This window comes from Staurois parvus, unplaced genomic scaffold, assembly GCF_062004578.1.
Source record: "Staurois parvus isolate SC_StPar_1 unplaced genomic scaffold, SC_StPar_1.0 ptg000207l, whole genome shotgun sequence".
NCBI classification, from domain to species: Eukaryota; Metazoa; Chordata; class Amphibia; order Anura; family Ranidae; genus Staurois; species Staurois parvus.
The window spans coordinates 5,911,375-5,933,491 of record NW_028318003.1 but is presented as its reverse complement, the minus strand read 5'-3'; the positions used below and the strand labels follow the sequence as shown (position 1 = coordinate 5,933,491).

At 42.6% G+C, this 22,117-nt stretch overlaps 1 protein-coding gene across 1 annotated transcript in view; it reads right to left on the bottom strand.

The window, feature by feature from the left end:
- CBL (Cbl proto-oncogene) overlaps positions 1-22,117 on the bottom strand; it is a 110,753-nt gene that overhangs the window by 5,669 nt on the left and 82,967 nt on the right. Inside the window, exons 10-15 of the mRNA XM_089678568.1 lie at positions 20,435-20,566; positions 19,981-20,343; positions 19,692-19,786; positions 12,726-12,878; positions 6,691-6,788; positions 3,262-3,426 (exon numbers count right to left, since the gene is read on the bottom strand). Coding sequence (XP_089534694.1) covers positions 3,262-3,426; positions 6,691-6,788; positions 12,726-12,878; positions 19,692-19,786; positions 19,981-20,343; positions 20,435-20,566 — 1,006 coding nt within the window. The remainder of the gene's footprint in view (positions 1-3,261; positions 3,427-6,690; positions 6,789-12,725; positions 12,879-19,691; positions 19,787-19,980; positions 20,344-20,434; positions 20,567-22,117) is intronic.

The following is a 22,117-nucleotide window of genomic DNA, read 5'->3' as shown; positions in this document are numbered from 1 at the left end:
AGAAGCCGTGGCCCATCTAGCAAAGCAGTTTTTAGGCTATGTTGTTGGGAGGTTAAGTCAAGACAGTCAATGTTTGTCCTCGTTTATGCTGACTTTCCAGCAGAGCTATTCTGTCTAGGGTATCTGGGATAAACCGGCTCTGTTCGTTTTTCAGTTTGGAGCAGTGTTTAATCAAGACACCTCTAATAACCAATTTATGTGCTTTCCAAACACACATGGGAGAGAGATCATTTGATATGTTGGCATCAAAGTAGGCTTTCAGCTCCCTCCGTAGGTCCTGAAAAGTCATGCGGTCTTGTAGCAGGGACTCATTCACCTTCCAAGTCCAGGTAGATTGTAAAGGGGGAGTTAGGTTGAATAGAGAGCATGATTGGAGAGCAGTCAGAATAAGAGATATTCGCGGTGACGGTGGCAGTGACCCACTGTAAGCCCAGATATTTTATTAGGAAGAAATCTATGTGGGAATACATATTGTGCACCATAGAATGGAAAGAGTAGTCCCAAGTGTCTGGATTGTGTATCTGCCACACATCATCCAGCTGATGTGTGTGCAAAGCTGTTTTTAAATGGCGAAGAGCCTCTTGAGAGAGATGGGATGAGAGACCCATGGTATCCACGGAACGGTCTAGAATCACAGTGACGTTCCCGCCAAAGACTAAAATGCCTTTGGAGAAGTTCATGAGGGTGTCTAAGACAGAGTCTAAGAAGGAGATTTGGAAATGATTAGGTGTGTACACAGTCGCAAATGTAATTTTGTTAGTGCCTAGATCTCAAAATGATTTAAAATTGCAACCAAAACCAGAAAGATGTGGAAGAAAACTGAAAACTACAATTCGAATGGATCGAAGAACAGCCAAAATGGCAAAGACTCAGCCAATGATTAGCTCCAGGGTGATCAAAGATCTAAAGTTACCTGTGAGTACTGTAACAATTAGAAGATGCCTATGTGAAGCCAAGCTATCGGCAAGAAGCCGCCACAAAGTCACATTGTTGAAAAAAAACAACATGCGCTGAAGAGGTTGTAAGTTGCCAAAGAGCACACTGACAGGCCTAAAGAGAAATGGCGCAACATTTTGTGGACCGATGAAAGCAAGATTGTTCTTTTTGGGTCTAGGGGCCACAGACAGTTTTGTCAGATGACCCCCAAACACTGAATTTAAGCCACAGTACACTGTGAAGACAGTGAAGCATGGTTGCGCAAGCATCATGATATCGGGATGTTTCTCATACTACGGTGTTGGGCCTATTTATCGCATACCAGGGATCATGGATCAGTTTGAATACATCAAAAATACTTGAAGGTCATGTTGCCTATTTGTGAAGAGGAAATGCCCTTGAAATGGGTGTTCCAACAAGACAACGACCCCAAACACACCAGTAAATGTGCAACATCTTGGTTCCAAGCAAACAAGAATAGCGTTATGGAGTGGCTAGACCAATCCCTGGACCTTAATCCAATAGAAAACTTGTGGGGCGATATAAAAAGTGCTGTTTCTGAGGTAAAACCAAGGAATTTAGAGGAACTGTGGAATGTGGTTCCACCATCCTGGGCTGGAATACCTCTGTTCACAGGTGCCAGAAGTTGGTCGACTTGCAACACAGATGTGAAGCAGTTCTCAGAAACCGGGGTTATACAACTAAATATTAGTTCAGTGATTCACAGGAAAGCAAAATCTTCAAACATTTTTCAGTTTACAAACTCTAAAATGTACTTAATAAAAAAAAATGCAGACACTGCTATCCTTTTTCTTAACTTTCTGTAAAGTAATAACAAATTTGAAACATTTTTCTTCATGTTTTGATTTGGAATAGACTATGCAGTGTTCCCAAACGCATTTGTATGTATGAAAAGCTATTTTAAGGATTTTGAGCTTTACTCACTTTTTAAAAACACACTATTATTTTGAACACAACTGTATATACTGTATATCCTTGTTGGAAAACAAATTCTGGAAGGAGATTAAAGTCATTTTATCACTTATATAAGGGCACCAAATCCTTGCTTTTTCAGTTTTTATGGAAAAGAACTGTTATAACTTTTCTGTCCTGTGGAACAGTAGACAGATAATATGGAAGAGTTTGGGACTTTAATTGCACCAAACTCAACAGATATTTGTAATGAAAATATATTATTCATACTTTATAAAAATCTATCTTTATAAAAACACAGTATCTTGTACACAAGGCTAATTCTGGATATAAATTTAATACATTTCATTTATTGTTCCTCCACCAAACCACACTCCTTGTTATATGGCCACATGTTATTGAGAAAACATGCAGTGTCCAGTCATATAAGCATTACAACAGTCATTACAACATTAGTGGATGGAGTGTATTATTGCTATGCTTTTTGTAGCCAGACATCCACTTCTTTGGGAGATGTTGAGAGGTAATATCTGTAAACTGAGGCAAGTCCACTCAACAGTTAAGATTGTAAATCAAATCCTTTCACATACGTCTGTATGATTTTTGGTGCAAAGGGTATTGGAAGGGACATAATCAGGTACAGGAATCTATACTTCAAATGAACACAAGAGGTCACTCGTCACACCAAGAATACTGCCTCTGCTAACTTAGCCTGAGCTACTGATCAGTAAGGCACCCCTTCAGGGTTTTTCTATAGATGTTCTGTCCTTGGTTGGAACTGCAGACTAGATTAGGTATGCCTTTTTGCACACATTAGCCCTGGTCCACCGTCAGCACTTGAAAGGTATCTATCCAACCCAGACATGCTGCATTTATCTACACTGCATCTCACAGAAGCGGTGTGGTGTCGGTGTGAATGGGGTACAGCGATACCTGGTGTTTTCTATGTGCCGTTGCAGTGATTGATGTTTATCCAGTGTGGGAAGATGCATATCACTGCACATAATAGAACTAGCCTCAGATTTACCAGACTAAAATAGAAAAAAAATACACATTTCTAATATTTTACCTTTCTTGAAAAACACGATGATTTTAAAGTAGAAGTCAAGACAGAACATTTAGTTTTGAACAGAGTGGACAGAACCTCTGTTAGAATTGTATTGCTGTCTGCATCCCTGTTGGAGAGATTCTCCCTCCAGGAAAAGAGAAATTCACCCAAATGGTAAACAAGCACGTGTCAATCTACAATCAGTTTTGACAGTGTATTTCTGTTGAATACTGTATGTTAAAGACCAGAACTGATAGAAATCACAATACACCCTCTTACGGAGGATCTTCAGATAAGCTGGAAAGTAATTATTTGAGTAAAATAAGAGAAATGTGTTTATATACCTGCTCCAGAATCTCTGCTGGTAGTCGCGGAACTTAAGGTAGGTACAGCGTTTGAGATATCAGAAAGTGTGCGGCGAGCTAGGGCCATTGGCAAATGTGGCTTTGGTACCTCATACCCATCATCTTCATCCTCAGGCCCATTGCTTGACATGGCAGTGCACTCCTCTGTGTTTACAAATAGAAACATTAAAATATATAGGTTTGGTTTCACAAGATTGGTTATCAAATTCATGAAAGTCAGTTGTCTTCTTGTACCAAAAAGCCCTAATAGTAACTTCCTGAGCAGATGCCTAATTCTATCATACATGAGGCTAAAAACCACAAACTGACTTTTTTAGTACGGCAGTAAAGAGAGGAATGTAAAATCCTTATTCTTGTCCATTGAGCAGAGACACAGGAATTAATACTGTCAGGGTCCCCCCCCTCCTTCCCACCACCTACAGGAGAAAATAACAATGGCAACAAAAAAGCTGTTGCCCAGCACAGGATAACCCAGCCCACAACCATCATATTCTTTGCTAAACAAATAAAAAAAGACCGAAATTAAAAAAAAAAAAAAAAAAAAAGGCTTCATTTGTTACAAAATTTTGCAAATGACTAATTTTTCTCCATCACTGATGTGTGCTGATAGGCTTCACTGATCATCAGTGCCCTGATCATCTGTGCACATGCCTCTGTCACACTTGCCGGTTACTGGCTCTGTTCTCCTCATGCTGTGACACCGCAGGAGGAAAGTACTGCTGATAACTGGCAAGTGCATTTACATTGTGATCAGCTGTAATTAGACACAGCTGATCACATGGTAAATGGCTGCTGCGATTGGCCCTTCACCTCAATATGTGATCAGCTGAGTCCAAAGGACAAATCGATCACAAAGTGAGCCCGACGTGTGCCACAGGGGGCGTGGTTCCAGAAGGAGGTCCATGGGCACCCTCCTGGAACAGAACTGCGCTGTAACTATCTTTCAGAAAAAATAAGAATTTCTGATTGGCAGAAGTCCATCAAAGACTGCATCATTGATGGCATTTTTTCTGCTACATTTTTCCCTCACTTGGCACAAATCTAACAGACCTGGTAGATCACAGACTTAACAGTATACAATGCTGTTAAAGCCCAACTCCATGAAAAAACAAAATCTCCCCCTCACTGTAAGTATTAATTGCTTGTTTAGTCTATGGCAGAGGACCAAGGAGAAAATACCTTATTCCTTCTTCCAGCAGGGTCCCTACAGCACTGCACCTAGTCACCCATAGCCTCTCCATATGCTGAGATTGCTTCTGGTCGCACTTCAGCTTTCAAAGCGTAATCACAAGGTTAATGTCCCTGTATGGTGCATCATGACACAGGCTCTGCCACAGACCAGAGCAGGGAGACAGGAAAGTGATACAGCCTGTTCTGCAATCCCCTACATATAGCGAGCAAGGGTTTTTTTTTTTATTCTTTTCATGGAGTTGAGCTTTAAGCAAAATACTTTGGTGTCATTATCATGCATCTCCGATTCAGTTTTGGATAGTGGTAGAAAAGAAAAAAAACACTTTATACTATACTGTATAGTATAAAAGGAAGATTGTAACTCCAGTTTTCAGTTCTGGATGGATGCTGCCTCCAGTAGTGCACTTAGCTGCACAGAGCACACTCGGTTCAACAGTACACCATTTTATTCCCTCTCCAGAGTCCACACCCTCTCTAGGGACGTTCTTTCCTGTCACCACACTCACTGCATACTGAGCAGCATCCACATCCACCCCCACAGACATTGTTCAATAAGTCTTGACACACAGTCTAGAGGCCGAGCACTGAAAGTACAGCTCAGCAGTAGTCTGTGCCCCCACTTCCTCGTTCTCTTTATGAAGAAAGAAAGCACAAAAGAAACTGTAGTACTGGGAAAGTTTCCCATTGCTTTTTAGCAAGTGTCCTGTGGGATGGGAGGAAGTTGATTCATACACGAGTGTCTGTCGTAGTATGGCATAATCGTAGGACTACCAGCGTGGCACATTTTGTAAAGATGAAGCTGCTCTGTGTCATGTCAGCTTTTGGTATTGATAGGTCTTGTAACACAGCTATATCTCAGGATCAAATAATTTAATGAAATCCTATCATGTACTTAAAAATACTGCAGATAAAAGCACAGAGGAATCAAGTATTTTTAATTTATACTTTGTGTAAAAAGTAAATTCTCTGCGCTTAGCCAAAAAATTATATATGTGCAGACTGCTGCAACTAAAATATTTGATTAGAATAAATCTCAATATAAACTAAATAGTGTGCTGTCCCTTTAAATTATGTATACCCTTATTCAACAGTTGAACAACAAATGAAAATCAAATCCCACAATTTATGCACATAAATAACACTGGTGTAAACAAACAAATTAATAAAAAGTCCCAAAATTGATTGTGAAAAAAGTGCTCCGTGCTGGAAAAACTTCATATAAAGTGCTCCTGTGTTCAAAAGTGCTCCTTAGAAAAAGGCAGGCTTCTTGCCAAACTGAAATAATCTCAAGCTATAGAGATCAAACATGTACATCCAAACAACAGGCTGTCACTCTCACTGTCAGACCCTCGGAAGGATAAATGCATTCATCTAAGGAATGTATGGTCCCCGCCAGGAATCAGTTCTAGCATCTCATATTGCTCATCATGATTATGAATGCAAAGTTCAAACAAGGAGAAGCATCATAGTGCAGTAAGGTTAAAACCAATAATTTATTAAAAAAGTACAAGATCTCCAGTCCCAGAGGAGGCTAGTTTGGGGGAAACGCGTCGAGCGGAGCCTCTGTGTGATGCCATTGCTCACCGGTGTGCGGACTGACATTGCGGCCAGACATTCTCATTGTAGGCTGCTTTATTCCATACGCCTGAATGTAAGTGCAATATGTTTTTTAATACATGATTTGTTTTAACCTTACTTCACCCTACTGGCTTCAGTAGGTTTTTCACAGCTTTAACTTTAGCAGTGTCCACATCTGTAGTAGATCTCTCTCCCCAGCAACATGTGTCCATACCATTAGCCCTCTCTCATTTCCTGCACTGTGCTTTGCATCTCACTCTACCACCAACAGAATCTCTAATTACTATCACAACACGCAATATTATTTGCAATCTGTTTTACCAACTATTACATTGACTAATTACACTAAATATAATCTGTCATACAACTATCCTGAGTGGTGTCACCGGCTAGAATACTAACTTAGGTAGTGACTAATGTATTTGTATATATTCTGCCACTGGCTGTCATACTGAATAATGTCTTACAACTTGTAAATGTAATGGGGTGTTTTTAAAATAATGCTGTGAATTCAATAGGATAAATAAATAAAAAGTATCCTTTTTTATTATTTAAGATTACCATCCTGACCCAACAAGAATACAACACATCATGTCCAGCATTGCCTATTATTTCATTTACAAATGTTAACTTACTTACCTTCATCACTTCTTGGTTCCATGACCACAGGTGTAGCTTGGCAATGAATGTTGTACATGGTCTCATACGACTCTCTTTCAACCGGCTGGTCGGCTGGTCTAAAAAGAAAATTAGAAACAGCTGGAGTGGTCCTTAGATGTTTGAATCCCAGTTACAAACTATTACATAGCCAACAAGTTTTGCCAAGCATCAAAAAGTCAAAAGTCTCTCAATTAAAATTCCACATACCCAGAAATCCATGGGAAATAATAGAATTTCAGAGTGCATGTGTGAGCCCAGGCAGGAACATTTTTTGACAACAGGCTGGGCAATCTACTCAGTAATATCACACAGGGGGCTCCATTCACAAAGCATATGGACCACTTTAACCTCTTCACGCTGGCGCCTCCCGGCCCTTTTATGAGTTTCAGATGTAGGGACACGGGGCGGGGTTTAGGGTCATGTCACCGCCATGATGCGTTATCATGGCGGTCACATGATCGGGAAAGGTACCGATCGAAAGAGGAGATCGGGACCTTTCCGTGAGTACCGGACATGTGTGCTGGGAGCGTGCTGGGAGCGTGCTCTCAGCACATATGTCCTTTTTAAATTGAACGCAAATGTGTGGCCGCTCGACGTCTAGGCCCAGACGCTGGGAGGCCGCACATTTGCGTTTGGCCAGCGTGAAGAGGTTAAGAAATGCGGTAAAATATCACTTAGCATTTTTTACATTTTTGGGGGGCATTCACAAAAAACACTGCTAAAATACAGCTTACGGTATTTTTCTATAAAATATGCAGTATTTATCTCATGAAGCCATGCAGTATTTTATCTCATGCGATATCTAATGGGATTGATACAGTGGAGAATAATTAGACCTTGTCAGTTTTTATTGCTAATAAAGAGGTAAAATAGTTTAAACTGTGGAAATATGCCAACTCACTAAGTCAGTGCAGTCCCTGTAGCAGATGTATTGATCCAAAAATATAAAAGGTGACTGGAATACCAGTCAAAGGGAAGCTCCTTTCACAGGACACAAAAAAATACCAAGTTGAACTAAATAAATACAAAATATCTTTCTAAATGTCAAATATTGAATGAAAGTAGTATATATATGAAAAAAAAAAAAATACGCACACATATAAATACCCTTCTTCCACCAATTTAAAAAAATACGTTGTCTATTTTATTGGTGGAAAAAGGGCATACCTCGGTTTACGAACGCCTCAGGTAACATTACCCTAGGATGCATTGCACCTGGGAGGTTTATAGTGCCGGCCCCGTGCCTTTAAAGTGCACTTTATAAAGAGTTTTGAGACTTTTTTTTACTTTTTTCTGACCCCCGGAATGGATTAATTGGTTTTCAATGCATTTACACATTTTTTTTAATCATGTCCCTGTACAGTATTTATGCCTTTAAAGTGCACTTTGTAAAGAGGTTTGAACAGATAAAAGACTTTTTACTTTTTTCAGACCTGCGGATCTGATTAATTGGTTTTCAATGCATTCCTATGGGAAACCACGATTCGGTTTACAAATTTTTTGCAATACGAAACGTCCTGGAGAACGCATTCAATTCGTAAACCGAGGTACGCCTGTATACTGCATGTGTGTGAATGTTCAATATTTGACATATAGAAAGATATTTTGTATTTACTTCAAGTAAAACTAAAAAGGAAAAACTTTTTTTTTTAGTTTTGGTTAGTGTGGAGAGGTATTAGAACACCTATTAGGTTTTTACTGGTCTTGTGGTCTGTCTCCATTAGGGAGATTCACCCTCCCTTATTTGTCCAGTTTACCATTATCATTGAAAGTGAAATGAAAAGAAAATCCCAAATTATGGGTTGTCCCTAGAAAAATAATAGAGGAGACAGCTTCCAATATGGACACAGATTGCAAAAAAATAAAAAAAAAAACAAAACAAAAAAAACCTGACAGAGGTTATAACCTTCCCTTACTCTATCTAAAATGAAAAAGAATGTTTTGCCTTCAGTTACACTTTTAAGCAGCTTTTATCAACCTTTTCATAACAGAGGAACACTTGAAATAACTTTCAAACCCCTGCTAAAAACTACTATATCTACAACTAGTGTGATGGGCAGTGGGAAAAATGCTCCTTACACTTGTGTTACCCCTTTAGATTGCAAAAAACATCATTGCTGTCAGTGGGAACTTATCTCTAAAAATAGTTGTGAAAAAGTGAAGTATCCCCACTACATATATCACATACAGTTAGGTCCATATATATTTGGACACAGGCACAATTTTATTTTTTTTCAGGTATTTACCAAAACAAATTCAAGCTATAGTTTTATAACGGATATGGGCTGAAAGTGCACACTCAGGTTTAATGTGAGGGTATGTACATCCACATTGGAGGAAGGGTTTAGGAATTACAGCTCTTAAGAGTAGCCAGCCCCCCTTTTTCAAGGGACCAAAAGTAATTGGACAATTGAATCAAAAGCGGTTTCATGGCCAGGTGTGGGCTACTCCTTTGTTATTTCTTCATCAATTAAGCAGGTAAAAGGTCAGAAGTTGATTCTAAGTGTGGTATTTGCATTTGGAATCTATTGCTGTGAACCTACACCATGCGTTCAAAGGAGCTGTCCATGGGGAGGGAGAATGACATTTCTGCAGAAGGTAATAAGAACCCCAGAGAAGCAAAAAGGAATGGCTTCCAGGATGCGTTGTCCTCATGTAGTGTAAGAAAAGGAGAGGGCCGACAGGAAAAATACAAGGGGAGCCAAGGAAGATCTACAGCTGTCAGGGTCAATGGAGAGAAGGAAGTTCTGTTCTTACAGACGGAGTAACCCCTTTGAGCAAGAGGGCTTTGCATGGGCAAGAACACCTGAGGAAGGCCCCAGAGGAGTACAAAGTTGCAAGAGAGACGAAGAAGCACAACTTCTTACAAAAGGGAGTGCAAAAGCAATGTGAAAGAAATATGTTAGGAGGAGGGTATACAAGGCCTAACCAAGACCTGCCAAGTAACACGGGTTTGGCATTTTGCACTTCAAAATGGAAGAAGTTGAAGGATCAGGAATGGCAACAGTTTCTGAGGTTCCCCAACATTACACTAGGTGAGAACTTTCACACATGACTGTAGAGTATGGGGAGAGTGATATTCATGGCCCTGAGAAAGAGGCGCACCCAACCTCACGGTTGGAAAGTGCCTTACTGGTGAAGAGTGCAGAGGCAGCTACAGACCACATGAGGGGAAACAAATGCATAAGGGGGGTACTGAGAACAGGGGTATGCAAACTGGAGCAGAAAGCCACTCATAAAACAGGTACTCCTAGTGCCTGTTACAGGGAAGGGCAGCATACCAAAACTCACACAGGAACGTTAAATCTACTGCTGCTTAAAGGAAGAATGGATACTGTCAAACAAAACTGAAGGCCAGCCCAGGAAAACCCCTCCCTACTAGAATGTCTCAGTTGTGCAGCAAAGCAGTAGAAAGTATGATCATAAGCACAGAGGGGCGGGGCCAGTGTCACTTACCGGACTCTAAGAAATGGAATTATATGAGGAGTACAAAAATCCTATTTTCTTATTTGTTTATTGAGCGACACAGTGATGTTAAAAAAAAGCCAACAGAGGGGAGGGCAAAACAGCAACTACCAGCCATGCCCCCCTCCCAAAATAGAGAAAATCCGAATAAACCTGGGGACTGTCTGAAGCTCATAGAGCAGCTTCAAGCAGTTATAAACACTTTTTTAAAATTAAAAAATAAATAAATACCAGGTTTACACTTACCTGCTCTGCCCCTGATCCTCCTCTTCTGGGGTCCCGTGCTGGCAACCTTGGTTCCTCCTCTTCTCAGAGTGCCCCCATAGCAAGCTGCTTGCTATGGGGCACTTGTTTGGGTGCGCTCCTGAGCTGGGCTATGTACGTCCCCCCACCCCACTAGACCCAGCTGCAGAAAGGAGAGGATTCGTCACATGGGAAAGCTCCTAGTATGGAAGTTCCGAGACTCACATCAAGTAAAATGTGCCATTCTGATGAAATGTTAAACTTTGTGAGAAGCAGACTTCCTAGATTTCAGCATGATATAAATCACAGTCTCAGAGATGCCCATTTTTCAGAACTTAGGCTTTAACAACCATGTCCATAAGGTAGAGCTCCCTGCTTGCCTAGTCAGAAGGTGTGTAGGATAAGACCTTTAACAATAAACATGAAAAAACAGGCCCTAGGAAAGCACCTCTGGGACACAGCAGTGTAGTGAACCCCACAAGGCTTGCACCAGTTAAACAATCCAACACGTGTCCACATATTGGAATATTTAGCAGGTACAAGCCCCTAGAGTGCTTTCCTAGGGGCTGTTGTTCATGTTTAGAGTGACAAATCAGTCTAGAGAACAGAAGATCCTGGTGATCTGGCAAAAGTCATAGCAAACCAAATCTGCCAGGGCCAGTCTGGAGCAATGATGATCACCGAAATGATCTCCTTAATGATCCTGCCAAACAGATGAAAAAGGTTTTAGGGGAGGAAAGGCATGTCCTATCAGGGTGTACTGATCCCACTGAGCCATGAGAGCACCCACTGCTTTTGCTGAAGGATCTCCGTAACTGGAGACAATTCTGTCCAGTTTGTTGTTGAACCTGGAAGCCAGAAGGTGCACATATATAGTGCCCAACAGCTGCAAACATCTCTGGGTGTACAGAGCTCTCCCCTGGAGTCTAGGCACTTCTAGCTGAGGAAGTCTGCCTGCCAATCGGTTACATCAGGCAAGGCTGGGAGATAAAGTTCTGCCCAGGACAGGATCTGAACTACCTCTCGCCACAGAGCCTTCTGGTTCCTCCCTGATGATCAATGTACATCAGAATTGTTTGACTAAATATGGATCTGATGACCCTCAAATGATACAATCGCTGCAGAGACAGCCAAATTGCCTACAGTTCAACAACCAAGTCCTCTGCACCGACAGGGTGCCCAGGACTCCTTCCCCCCCAACAGGCTGGCATCTGTCACGAGGATACTCCAAAAGAAAGGAAGGAGGGAAGAATTTCCCTGCCTCTAGAGCCAGATTTCTGAGCTACCAGATCAGGAACAACCATTTCTTATGTGACAGACTGGATCGACTTGTCCCACAATGGCAGAATGTTGCGTTGTAGTGGTCTGGAGGAGTGAAGGTGAAATTTCCTGGGCAAACGGAACTTTCTTGTAAAAGGCTACCATCAGTTCCCATGGAAAAGCATAAAGACGGATGGCTCCTTGACTGGGGAGTTTGAATCGGAGATTGGTGTCCGACGTTTCTCCTGTGTGAGGAACAGTCTGGGCTGGGTACACACCACCAGTTTTTTTCCGTTCAACACAGTGGTTGAATGTAAAAAAAAAAACTAAAAAAACTGAAGAGCTCGGGAGGAGCTCACTGTACTATCTGATGTTTAACAAAATACAGTCACAGCCAAAAACGGATTAAGTTCAGGACCTGCCAAGTGAGAAGAGAGCTCTAGAAAGGACTTCCAAAAGCTCATCAGTTTGGCCCATAAAGAAAAGACACAACCACTAACAAAAAAGTGCATTGTTAAGGTGGGATAGGAATTCGATTCATAAGCAGACACAGCGGTGGTACCATGCTCCCCTCTCGCATGGGAGAGCCAGGTAAACAAAGCAGGCAGGCCTCTTTTCAGACCCTGTAGAAGTGATCAAGTGGCTGTACAGCTGCTTAGATTACATCTACATGAAAGCCAATTGCCTGCTGAAAATTTTGATACCGGGATGACACCTTCAGTTGCAGGCATCATCCCAGTATAACCACTTCAACCCGAGGATGTACGGGTACGTCCTAAGGGGTTAAAGTGGTTAAGGAAGAAAAAAAAAAAAAATTACCAAAGAAGGTGCTAGCAAATAAGTTGCCCATGTTCAAACCCTCTGTAGGAGGCAGTATAATCCGAAGACTTTCTTTGCCCCTCGATGGATGAGGGAGAGATACACTCTTAACAGTCCATATGCCATGTGCTGCACTCATGAATGCTTGAGGGCTGCAGCAATTTACTATGTATATGGATTTGACATTCATACAGGTTCTGACAATAAAGTTAACAATATTCACTAACCGTATTCCAGGAGGTAGGGATTCAACAGGCCTCTTTGCTTCGGTTTTAGGTACCACAGGAGGAATAACTGGTAGAGAGGAGGGGCACATATACTCTGAATCATCAATACTATTAGAGTGATCTTCCAATGAAGGCTTTGGCACTGGGAATGGCCTTTGATGGAAAAAGCAATAAGACAATGAAGAATTAAATGTGACATATTAAACCATGTTAAAGGTAACATAAGAAGAGAATCTGAGGGATTGTATTTCAAATAAAAATTTCAGAATGGCCTGGATAGCAAATTTTATTTTGCCCACTCTTGCTGCTCATTCAAAGGGATGCACATTCTGTTTCAGCAGCTACTAGTTTCTTCCCAACAGAGCACAGAGCACAGAGATGTTATCAAAGTCAGTTTCAGCACCAACATTCTACCAAATGACCTGTTGTCAATTGCTTAGAAAAAGCAGACTGAAAAGAGGTCAGAATAAAAATTTAATCTGCTGCGATCATCCAGCCACAGTGAGCAGGAGTAGAATGGTCTTGATGGACTAGGGTTCCTCTAGAACTGGGGTGTCCAACTGTCGGCCCCCCAGATGTTGCGAAACTACAAGTCCCATTTTGCCTCTGCCCTTGTGAGTCATGCTTGTAACTGTCAATCTTGCAATGCCTCATGGGACTTGTAGTTTGGCAACAGCTGGAGGGCCGCCAGTTTGACACTCGTGCTCTAGAGGTTGTTAGCGGTTTCTTGAGCAGAGGCAGATTGATTTTCTGCCCTGCAGGTCCTGCAACATTCCAGCATCAGTATCACTCCTCAGAATTCCTACTGAACATAAATGTAAAGGGCATCTTTTCAATGATCCCCAAATCCAGAGGGTGCCCTTCCCCACTGGCCATTAATGTAAGATGGCAGGTCTCCAATAGTTACCAATGTAAAGAGGAACTCAAATATTCACTGCCTGTGTTTCTTCTCTGAGCATTATTGTTGTTTCATTTCATTACTATAACTGAAAATAATGACTTTTACAGCAGGGGGTATTAAGAAATGATCCATTCTAAGTGTAACATATGCTAGATTATCTATTCTTTAATTTAATAATAGAACATATATACAATTTCTAATCATGATAATGTACCATAAGCTATATATATATATATATATATTTATTTTTTTGGCTGAGTAGAGACTCCATAAGACCTAAAACTATCTTGGGGTTCAGCTTGTGTAAAGAAAGGTCAGGAAAGGATGCTCTAAAGTACTGTAAATAATTTTGCCACTATAATAATGAATAAAAGAAAAACCTGAAAATGTATTTAATGATACAGTGTTTTTTAAAGGAGACATTTAGGGTTTGATAAAAAAAAAAAAAAAGCTCACCCCTATGCTGAAGCACTGGTGTGATGCTGCAGCTCTTGGATGCCATACCCAAGACAGAACTGAGCATTCACATGACCGCTGATTGTTCAGTTCTCGGTCTGCAGCATTCACTGGAGTGCTGGGCAAGGGGGAGGTACAGCTGGTTCCGGCCCCCAGCCGCATGCTGAAAGCCAAAGCTACCTGTCAGGCAGCTGGGTGGATATCGACAAAATATGGTCGGGATCCTTCCAGAGCCTGCAGAGGCTCTGCCATGTCAGCTGGTAACAGGCTATAGCCCCCTTAAACTGACAACAGATCAAAAGAGAGCAAAAATTAAGTGAACTCCTGTGACCCACAAGAGAAGTATGGTCATAAAAGCTTTGGCTATACTTCTCTTTCAAAAGGGTGGCATGGACTATGTATTCAGAGCGATTAATACATCCTCATTTAAGGTTTTTTTTTTTTTTTTTTTTTTTTTTTATTGTTTACTCTTTACACAAGTACCAATAGGTTGGACAGGTAATACTGCCTGGCTCACAAAGGAACATTAGTTGAATAGTTTAGCAGAAATGTTAACCAGGCACTGGGTTGGTCAACATTGACTTTAATAAAGCATGCTGACTTTATTTCAACAGCTTCCCTGCTTTGAGAACAACTAAACACAGCCTGCCAGAGGCTGATATTTAAACATTGGATGCCCTCTTGCACTAAACACAAACGCACGATCTGAAGAGTATTCTGTTGTAGTAAAATACTGTCCCTTACTGCAAAGTCAAATGTTGCTTTTAAGTTAAAACTAGAACTGCAGCCATAGATAGATTGCAACTGGCTGTATTTCTAGTGCAGACATCTCTGCTCAACAGAAATCAAACGGATGATCGATTTCCGTCAAAGAATGTTGGAAATCAATCAGCTTCTGCCGCCAAAAGACCGCAGTCGCTGATCAGGGTATTCTGACAGCAGCTCCAACTGGGAGGATTCCTCCATCCACCTCAATTGTATGGATGGAGGAGTTTGTTTTGTTTTTTTGTTCAGCCCATGTGCTGTATGAACCATGGGTCAGTAAATCTGGTTTGTTTGCAAGAGGCTTGTCAGTCAGAAGTCTGAGTATGTCTGTGTACCATGTTCGTCTGGGCCAACTTGGTGTAATACAAATCTTTGGAATCCCATTTCTCTTCTATCTTGCTCAGCATTCAAGGGAGAATCTTAATTTGAGAGCAGGCATATAGCAGCCTGAATTGAATCCAAGGAACCATCAACTACTGCAAAGGCTAGAGAATCCATGGTGGTGGCTAAAAATTTGTTTAGCTTGCTGCTGAACCTAAAAAGGCTAGGATGTCCACATTTGGTGTACCCGAATTCAACACAGGTGACTCCCTAAGTTTTTCCCCTTTGACAGAAATTTTGAAAGATCACTGGGTGCAGCGAACATTCTCTGGGTCTAGGCGTTGACTGCTTGTGAAGTTTGCCTGCCAATCGTCAACTCCAGGGATGTGGATGCCCGAGAGAGCTGGAATGTAAGTTTCCACTCAGGGAAGTCTCAGATCTGATTCTTTTAGAGCACGTTGACTCCTGGTGCCGACCTCCCCTCCAGTGGTTTATGTAGGCCATTGCTGTAGCATTGTATAACTGCATCCTGACTGGGTACCCTTACAGAAGGGAGGTCCAGCATTGTAGAGAAATTCTGATGGTTCTAAGTTCCAAAAGGTTTATGGAAGTGAGGTATTTGTAAACTCTGCCCCAGTCTAAGAATGGCATCCACTATGCCAAGGAGAGCTGTGTCCAGCTGAACAGCAGCATTGGGTGATCCAAAGATAGGATATCTTGTTCCATGCCATAAGCATGTAGGAGAGGTCTGGAGTGAAACTGGGCCAAAGGGAACTGCCTCAAAGTATGCTACCATCAAGCCAAGAACCCTCAGGCAAAAGTAAACTAAAGGGTGCTGTTTTGACAAGAGGAACTACATGGAGCTTTAGGGAAGCAACTTTCTCTTGAGGAAGAACAATTCTGGCTTGGGCTGTGTCAAATATTAGAATCAGGTACTCCAGATGGAGGACTGGAGAGCAGACTTTGGAAAGTCTATTGTCCAACCAAAAGTTGGATGGGCGTTGGCTGGCAAGGTTGTGGCTGAGGAGTCCTTCAGTGAAAGTTTATCCAGGTAGCCTGTGATGTGAATGCCCTAGGTCCTCTGAAAAAAACACATAAGTGGGGCAAGCACTTTTGTGAACACTTGAGGTGCAGAGGAGAGGCTCAATGGCAGTGCTACAAATTTCACAATGAAATGTAGATACGTTAATGTGAGGGAATATGGGGAGCTACCCTTGTGTGAGAGAAGCAATGACAATTCTCATTGATTCCATCTGGAATTTTGGTACACAAGGAAACCTATCTATAGGGCTTAACTTCAGTAAGTACCAGTTGGTTTTGGTACTGTAAATAAGATTGCACAGAAACCTTAACACCATTCTTCTAAAGTTGGTGGAAAGCAGTCATCAAATCTGCTTTCCTTTGGTCTGAGGCTGGCAGATTGGAAGGATAAAAGCAAGGAAGGGATAGAGATAGAAAAGATTTGACTTGCCTGCCTGTAAATTTCAAATCTTGTACAGTACAGGACAGTACAAGATGAGGATAACAGAAAAATTTAAAATCGCTTGTTCCGAGAAATGTTAGATATAAAATGGCAAGGATTGTCACAATAAAGTGAATAACTCCCAAATCTAGAGGTCTAGCCTTCGCCTGATACAGTGGGCATACACCTGAACGGGTCTTCAGGGTCTGGAGACCATAGAAATGGACAATGACCAAGGACCTGTATAGCACCCTGTAGCTAACTGAACTGAAAGTATTTGTTGCACTAAGCACCAAGGTGAATAAGATCCATAGTCAAAAGCAAACATTACAGGCTGGTCCCATGTAGTGGGGTCCAGGTACAGTGTCCAAGTTACCCACCAAGAGTAAATGATCAGGAAGCATCTCAATAGTCCATGGCAATAAGCAGTCAGATCTTGACAGAAGCTTTAGAGCAGTGGTTCTCAACCTTCCTAATGCCGCGACCCTTTAATACAGTTCCTCATGTTGTGGTGACCTCCAACCATAAAATTATTTTCGTTGCTACTTCATAACTGTAATTTTGCTACTATTATGAATCAATGTAAATATCTGATATGCAGGATGTATTTTCAGTGTTAAGTTATTAAGATTAAGTTCCTACGGTACAGATTTTTTTTGCAGTAGTTGATGATTTTACAGTACATGATTTTACATTTACCCAGTAATTATAATTCATGAAGTGTCGTTTTACCTCCAATACTGCTGCTTTCAACACAGTAGCTGCTTTCAACACAGTAGCTGCTTTCAACACAGTAGCTGCTTTCAACACAGTAGCTGCTTTCAACACAGTAGCTGCTTTCAACACAGTAGCTGCTTTCAACACAGTAACTGCTCTCAACACAGTAACTGCTCTCAACACAGTAGCTGCTCTCAACACAGTAGCTGCTCTTTACACGTGTGACTGGTCCATATAAGTACATTATGGCACCAACCCTGTCACATACACCTGTATTTGTACGGGGTGCATGTGGAGTTGGCGTGAGGATGTCATCACGCAGGGTACTCGTATGTGGGCGTATCTGCATGTGGGCGGACCCGCCTGGAGACGGATAGAGGAGCGATGTCTCAGTTCCCAAGACCATCGGAAATATGTGTTTTCCGATGGTCTTAGGCGACCCCTGTGAAAGGGTCGTTCAACCCCCAAAAGGGTCGCGACCCACAGGTTGAGAACCGCTGCTTTAGAGAAAGAAAATAAATGGTCTAAAAAGAACAATACTTCTCCAAAAGCAGAACTGGTCTATCACCTGAAGACACCAGCGGAAAACTGGAGTCTTACAGATTAAGGTTTTGTGAGTACACTCTAGATGTGACCCTAGCATGTTTTTTTTACCAGTGCCCAATCATCTGAAGGCAGCCTGCATATAAAGCATGGTCCAAGAATCCAAGTCTTGTACTGTACGATTAAGATAAATGGTTTGCTCTTTACCGAATAGAAGAGACAGCAATCCTCCTAAGGCACTAGCAAAAAACTGAAGCATCAAGGAAGTGGGAGGGGCTATACTTGGCAAGCTTATGGCTGTTTGCCAGCATCCAAATTATCCTTTAGGCAGCAGTATAACCATGGGCGTATTTGCCGCGAGGCAAACTAGGCACTTGCCTAGGGCGGCACTTTACAGGGGGGCGCCGCCGCGGAAGAAGGGACGTCTTTGATGTCACTACAGCAGGAATCCAGTGAGGAGTGGGAGTATCAGGCCTCCCCTGGACACTGCCATCATCCGGGATCATCTCTCAGCCCTGGCTCCCCACCATCATCCACTGCAGAGAGCTCCGGGAGCTCCGACCATCAGAGCAGCCTATAGTCTGGCCGGGCGCACTGCATGCTGGGAGTTGTAGTCCTTTCCCCGCCTCACCGAACTACAATCCCGGCAGGCTGTGCAGGGGAAGGACTACAACTCCCAGCATCCAGTGCGCCCGGCCAGGCTATAGGCTGCTCTAAGGGTCGGAGCTCTCCTCAGTGGATGGCGGTGGGGAGCCAGGTCTGAGAGATGATCCTGGAGGACAGCAGTGTCCAGAGGAGACAGGGATCTCTGTCACAGAGGTGGAAGAGGGAAGGGAAATGCGGCTGCGAGGGCAATACACCCCCCCCCCCCCCTTGGCGAGTGATCTTCATGCCTACTGGGGATGGGGGGGGGGGAGCTGATAGGCTGACTGACCCGAGACTGCCAGGTGACTGACCCGAGACTGCCAGGTGACTGACCCGAGACTGACCAGAGACTGCCAGGTGACTGACCAGAGACTGACCGAGACTACTAGGTGACTGCCAGGTGGCTGACTCCTACCACTGACACCTTCTCACTGCTCATACCACTAATTGACACCTTCTCACCGCTCATACCACTGACAGCTTCTCGCCGCTCATACCACTAACTGACACCTTCTCGCCGCTCATACCACTAACTTACATCTTCTCTCCGTTCATACCACTGACACCTTCACACCACTCATACCACTAACTGACATCTTCTCTCCGTTCATACCACTGACACCTTCACACCACTAACTGACATCTTCTCTCCACTCATACCACTGACACCTTCATACCGCTCATACCACTAATGACACCTTCTCTCCGCTCATACCGCTAACTGGCACCTTTTCTCCGCTCATACCACTAACTGGCACCTTCACACCTCTCATGCCGCTGACACCTTCTCGCTGCTCATACCACTAACTGACACCTTCACAGAAAGATGTGGCCGACCACTAAGTTCCGCCCAGCAAACGTTGGTGCACTAGAGACAGTGGGGGTGCGGCGATTTTGCCTAGGGCAGCACAAAACATATACACCACTGAGTATAACCCAATGTTCCTGAATTAAACTGCTCCAATGTGCGTGAGTGATAACACTTTTATTCTTATGATATACTTTAGGTAAAAAGAACATTACAAAAAACTTGACTTTCTATTCCTGAAAAGATACACGTAATGTGTTATATACACTATTCTTGTTGGTTATTACTTCCCTCACTATTAAATAACAGATAAAACATGTATTGGGCATATTCTCCTAGAATGCACACCTTGAAGCCAAGGAGTAGATGGCATTTGCAGATGAAGAAGACTTTACTTTGGGATCATCCAAATCAAGACCTGCCAACAGCTCCACACTGGCACTCTGCAAAGGAAAAAAAGGCCTACTGAATACAGTCTGTGGAGAAATTAGTTAAAGCTAGAGTGAAGATAGAAAAGATCAGAAGTAAACAAAACCTCCTACATACACACAAGAATTGAAAATGACAAGCATCTGTACCATTAAAACAATCTGCCCCCCAGAAATGACCATTTACTTGATTCACATTCCTGACTTACTGTTGCAGGGTTGTCTAAGCTCAGTGTGCTACCATGGCGGTCTTTTCTCTCATCAAGATGTGAAGGCAATGTGAAGGGCAGTGAGTGCCGGTTGGTGAGCTCCTTTCCTCCAGTCCATGGATCATTGGTTGCTAGGCTAGGTGGGGGAACTTTGGGTACAGAGCGGGTAGGCCAAGGATCTGCAGGACGGCTTGCTGAAAATGGAAGTGGTTTGTCTGCAGGAGTTGACGGAAGAGGTCTCCTCTGTGGCCTGCTTTCACCTGCAATTGAATGCGGTCTGTCAGGGGGTGGAGGTGGTGGGAGATCTCGAAGTGCTGGAGGAACAGGCAATGGTTTGTCCTTGTGATGTAAACTGCTAGGAGCCTGAAAGATGAAGTGAACACATGAATATTTCAACTCCAGGCAATAACTTTGTTTTAGAAGAATTAGTTGCTAACCAGAAATAAAGCCTCACCTTGGAGCTGGCAGCTGGGCTTGGAGCTCCTGGAGTACTTTGAGCCCTCTGATGAAGTAAGTCTAAACGAGGTGGCACAGGTGGTAGGGCAGCTTGTGGGGCAGCAGACATTGGTGAAGGGGGTCTTTCAACCTAAAAACAATGTGAAGTATATACACACTCATTACTTTAAACTTCTAAACCATTAATTCAATCACCTGACAGTACGAGCCTATGACCCAGGACCTATGAATAATTTGCCTGTGTCCTGTACAATACTATTAAAATACGTTAATTCAAACGAATTCTAAACATCAGCCAAATAAACTGGAATTTTTATTTGTACAAAATCAGATATGCAAAAGATATCACAATCACAGCCCTAAGAAGGTATGTATACAGGCAGAAATGAAACCTGGTAATGTGTGCACAGGCATTTGGGTTCAGCATGGAATATAAGACGACAGGGAATTCCCTAAACGCCTCATGTCTTGCAATGATTTCAGGTAATATACACCTGCTCATCTCTGACTTCCACATGAAATTCTAAGCCAGAGACAATTTTTTGCTCAGCCAACGGTGTAGATTCTTACACCAAGCAAGGTGGATGGAAGAAGCACCCCCCCAGGCGGGAAACTGTACTCTGACAGTCGGACTTGCAGTTGTCAGAAAACACGGATTAGCAGCTGCAGGCGCCAATTGACAAAAACTATTGAACATGCCGCTTCAGCAGAATTTGATCAACTTCCGTTGAGCAGGTATGGCCACAATGATCAAAACTCATCTGATCCCTGGTTAGCTGTATGAATTTCAATCTGACTATGACCAGCGTAAAGCAGAACTTCACTCTCTCAATCAACAATGACTATTTTAATCCTTATGCTGCTAGCATTAGAAAATAGATAGGAAGGTTTAGCACATTTACTGGTTTCAAACTTTTTTTTTTTTTTTTACATTTCTTCAGGTATTTCATGGTTTCTAGGCCTAGGCAAACAAGGGCATACATTCCATCAGTCTTAAAGAGGGAGAAGAGGGGTCTGCTAAAAGAAGCCACCCTCTTGCATGCATATCTGAGCTAAGGGCAGACCGATTCCAGGAAGTACAGGGGTCAGAAAGCAAGAAAAGAGAGAGAAGCGCACACCTCATAGTGTAGAATGTGTAAAACAGTTTAATGGCCAAAATAAAATCAATGGTTGCGCTCACAAACAACTGTGGACTATAGAGGCTTGTCTGGTGGCTTGGAGGATAGGTCCAGGGCCAGTGTATAAATTATCCTTGATTCCTGTCTTGGCCACTGGCTGAGGAAAGCATCAGCTGAAGTTGAAATGGCACTGCCGGCAGAGATGGATGGAGCTGCTGCAAGGTCTGGAGTCCAAAAGCAAAAAGCCTTTTGCTGTCATCTCTGTGCACCCCAAGGCACAGAGACACGTTTCAAAACAATCCTTTATCAACCTCCCATATCAAAAATATGGAAACACTACATGATTTGCAGATGTGAAAGTGACAACATATTTTGTGTTGAAAGCAGAAGTGATGTAACATTCTTTTGCTTCTGCTGTGTGATGAGACACCTACCTAACAGGTGGGAAGCCTCACTTTCGTCATTCAGTGTGCGCTGCTAGTAATACAGAGTCATATCAGCGCTTAGTTTCAAAGAGGGCAAATTGTTGGTGTCACTTAGCTAGTGCCTCTGTGACTGAAGTT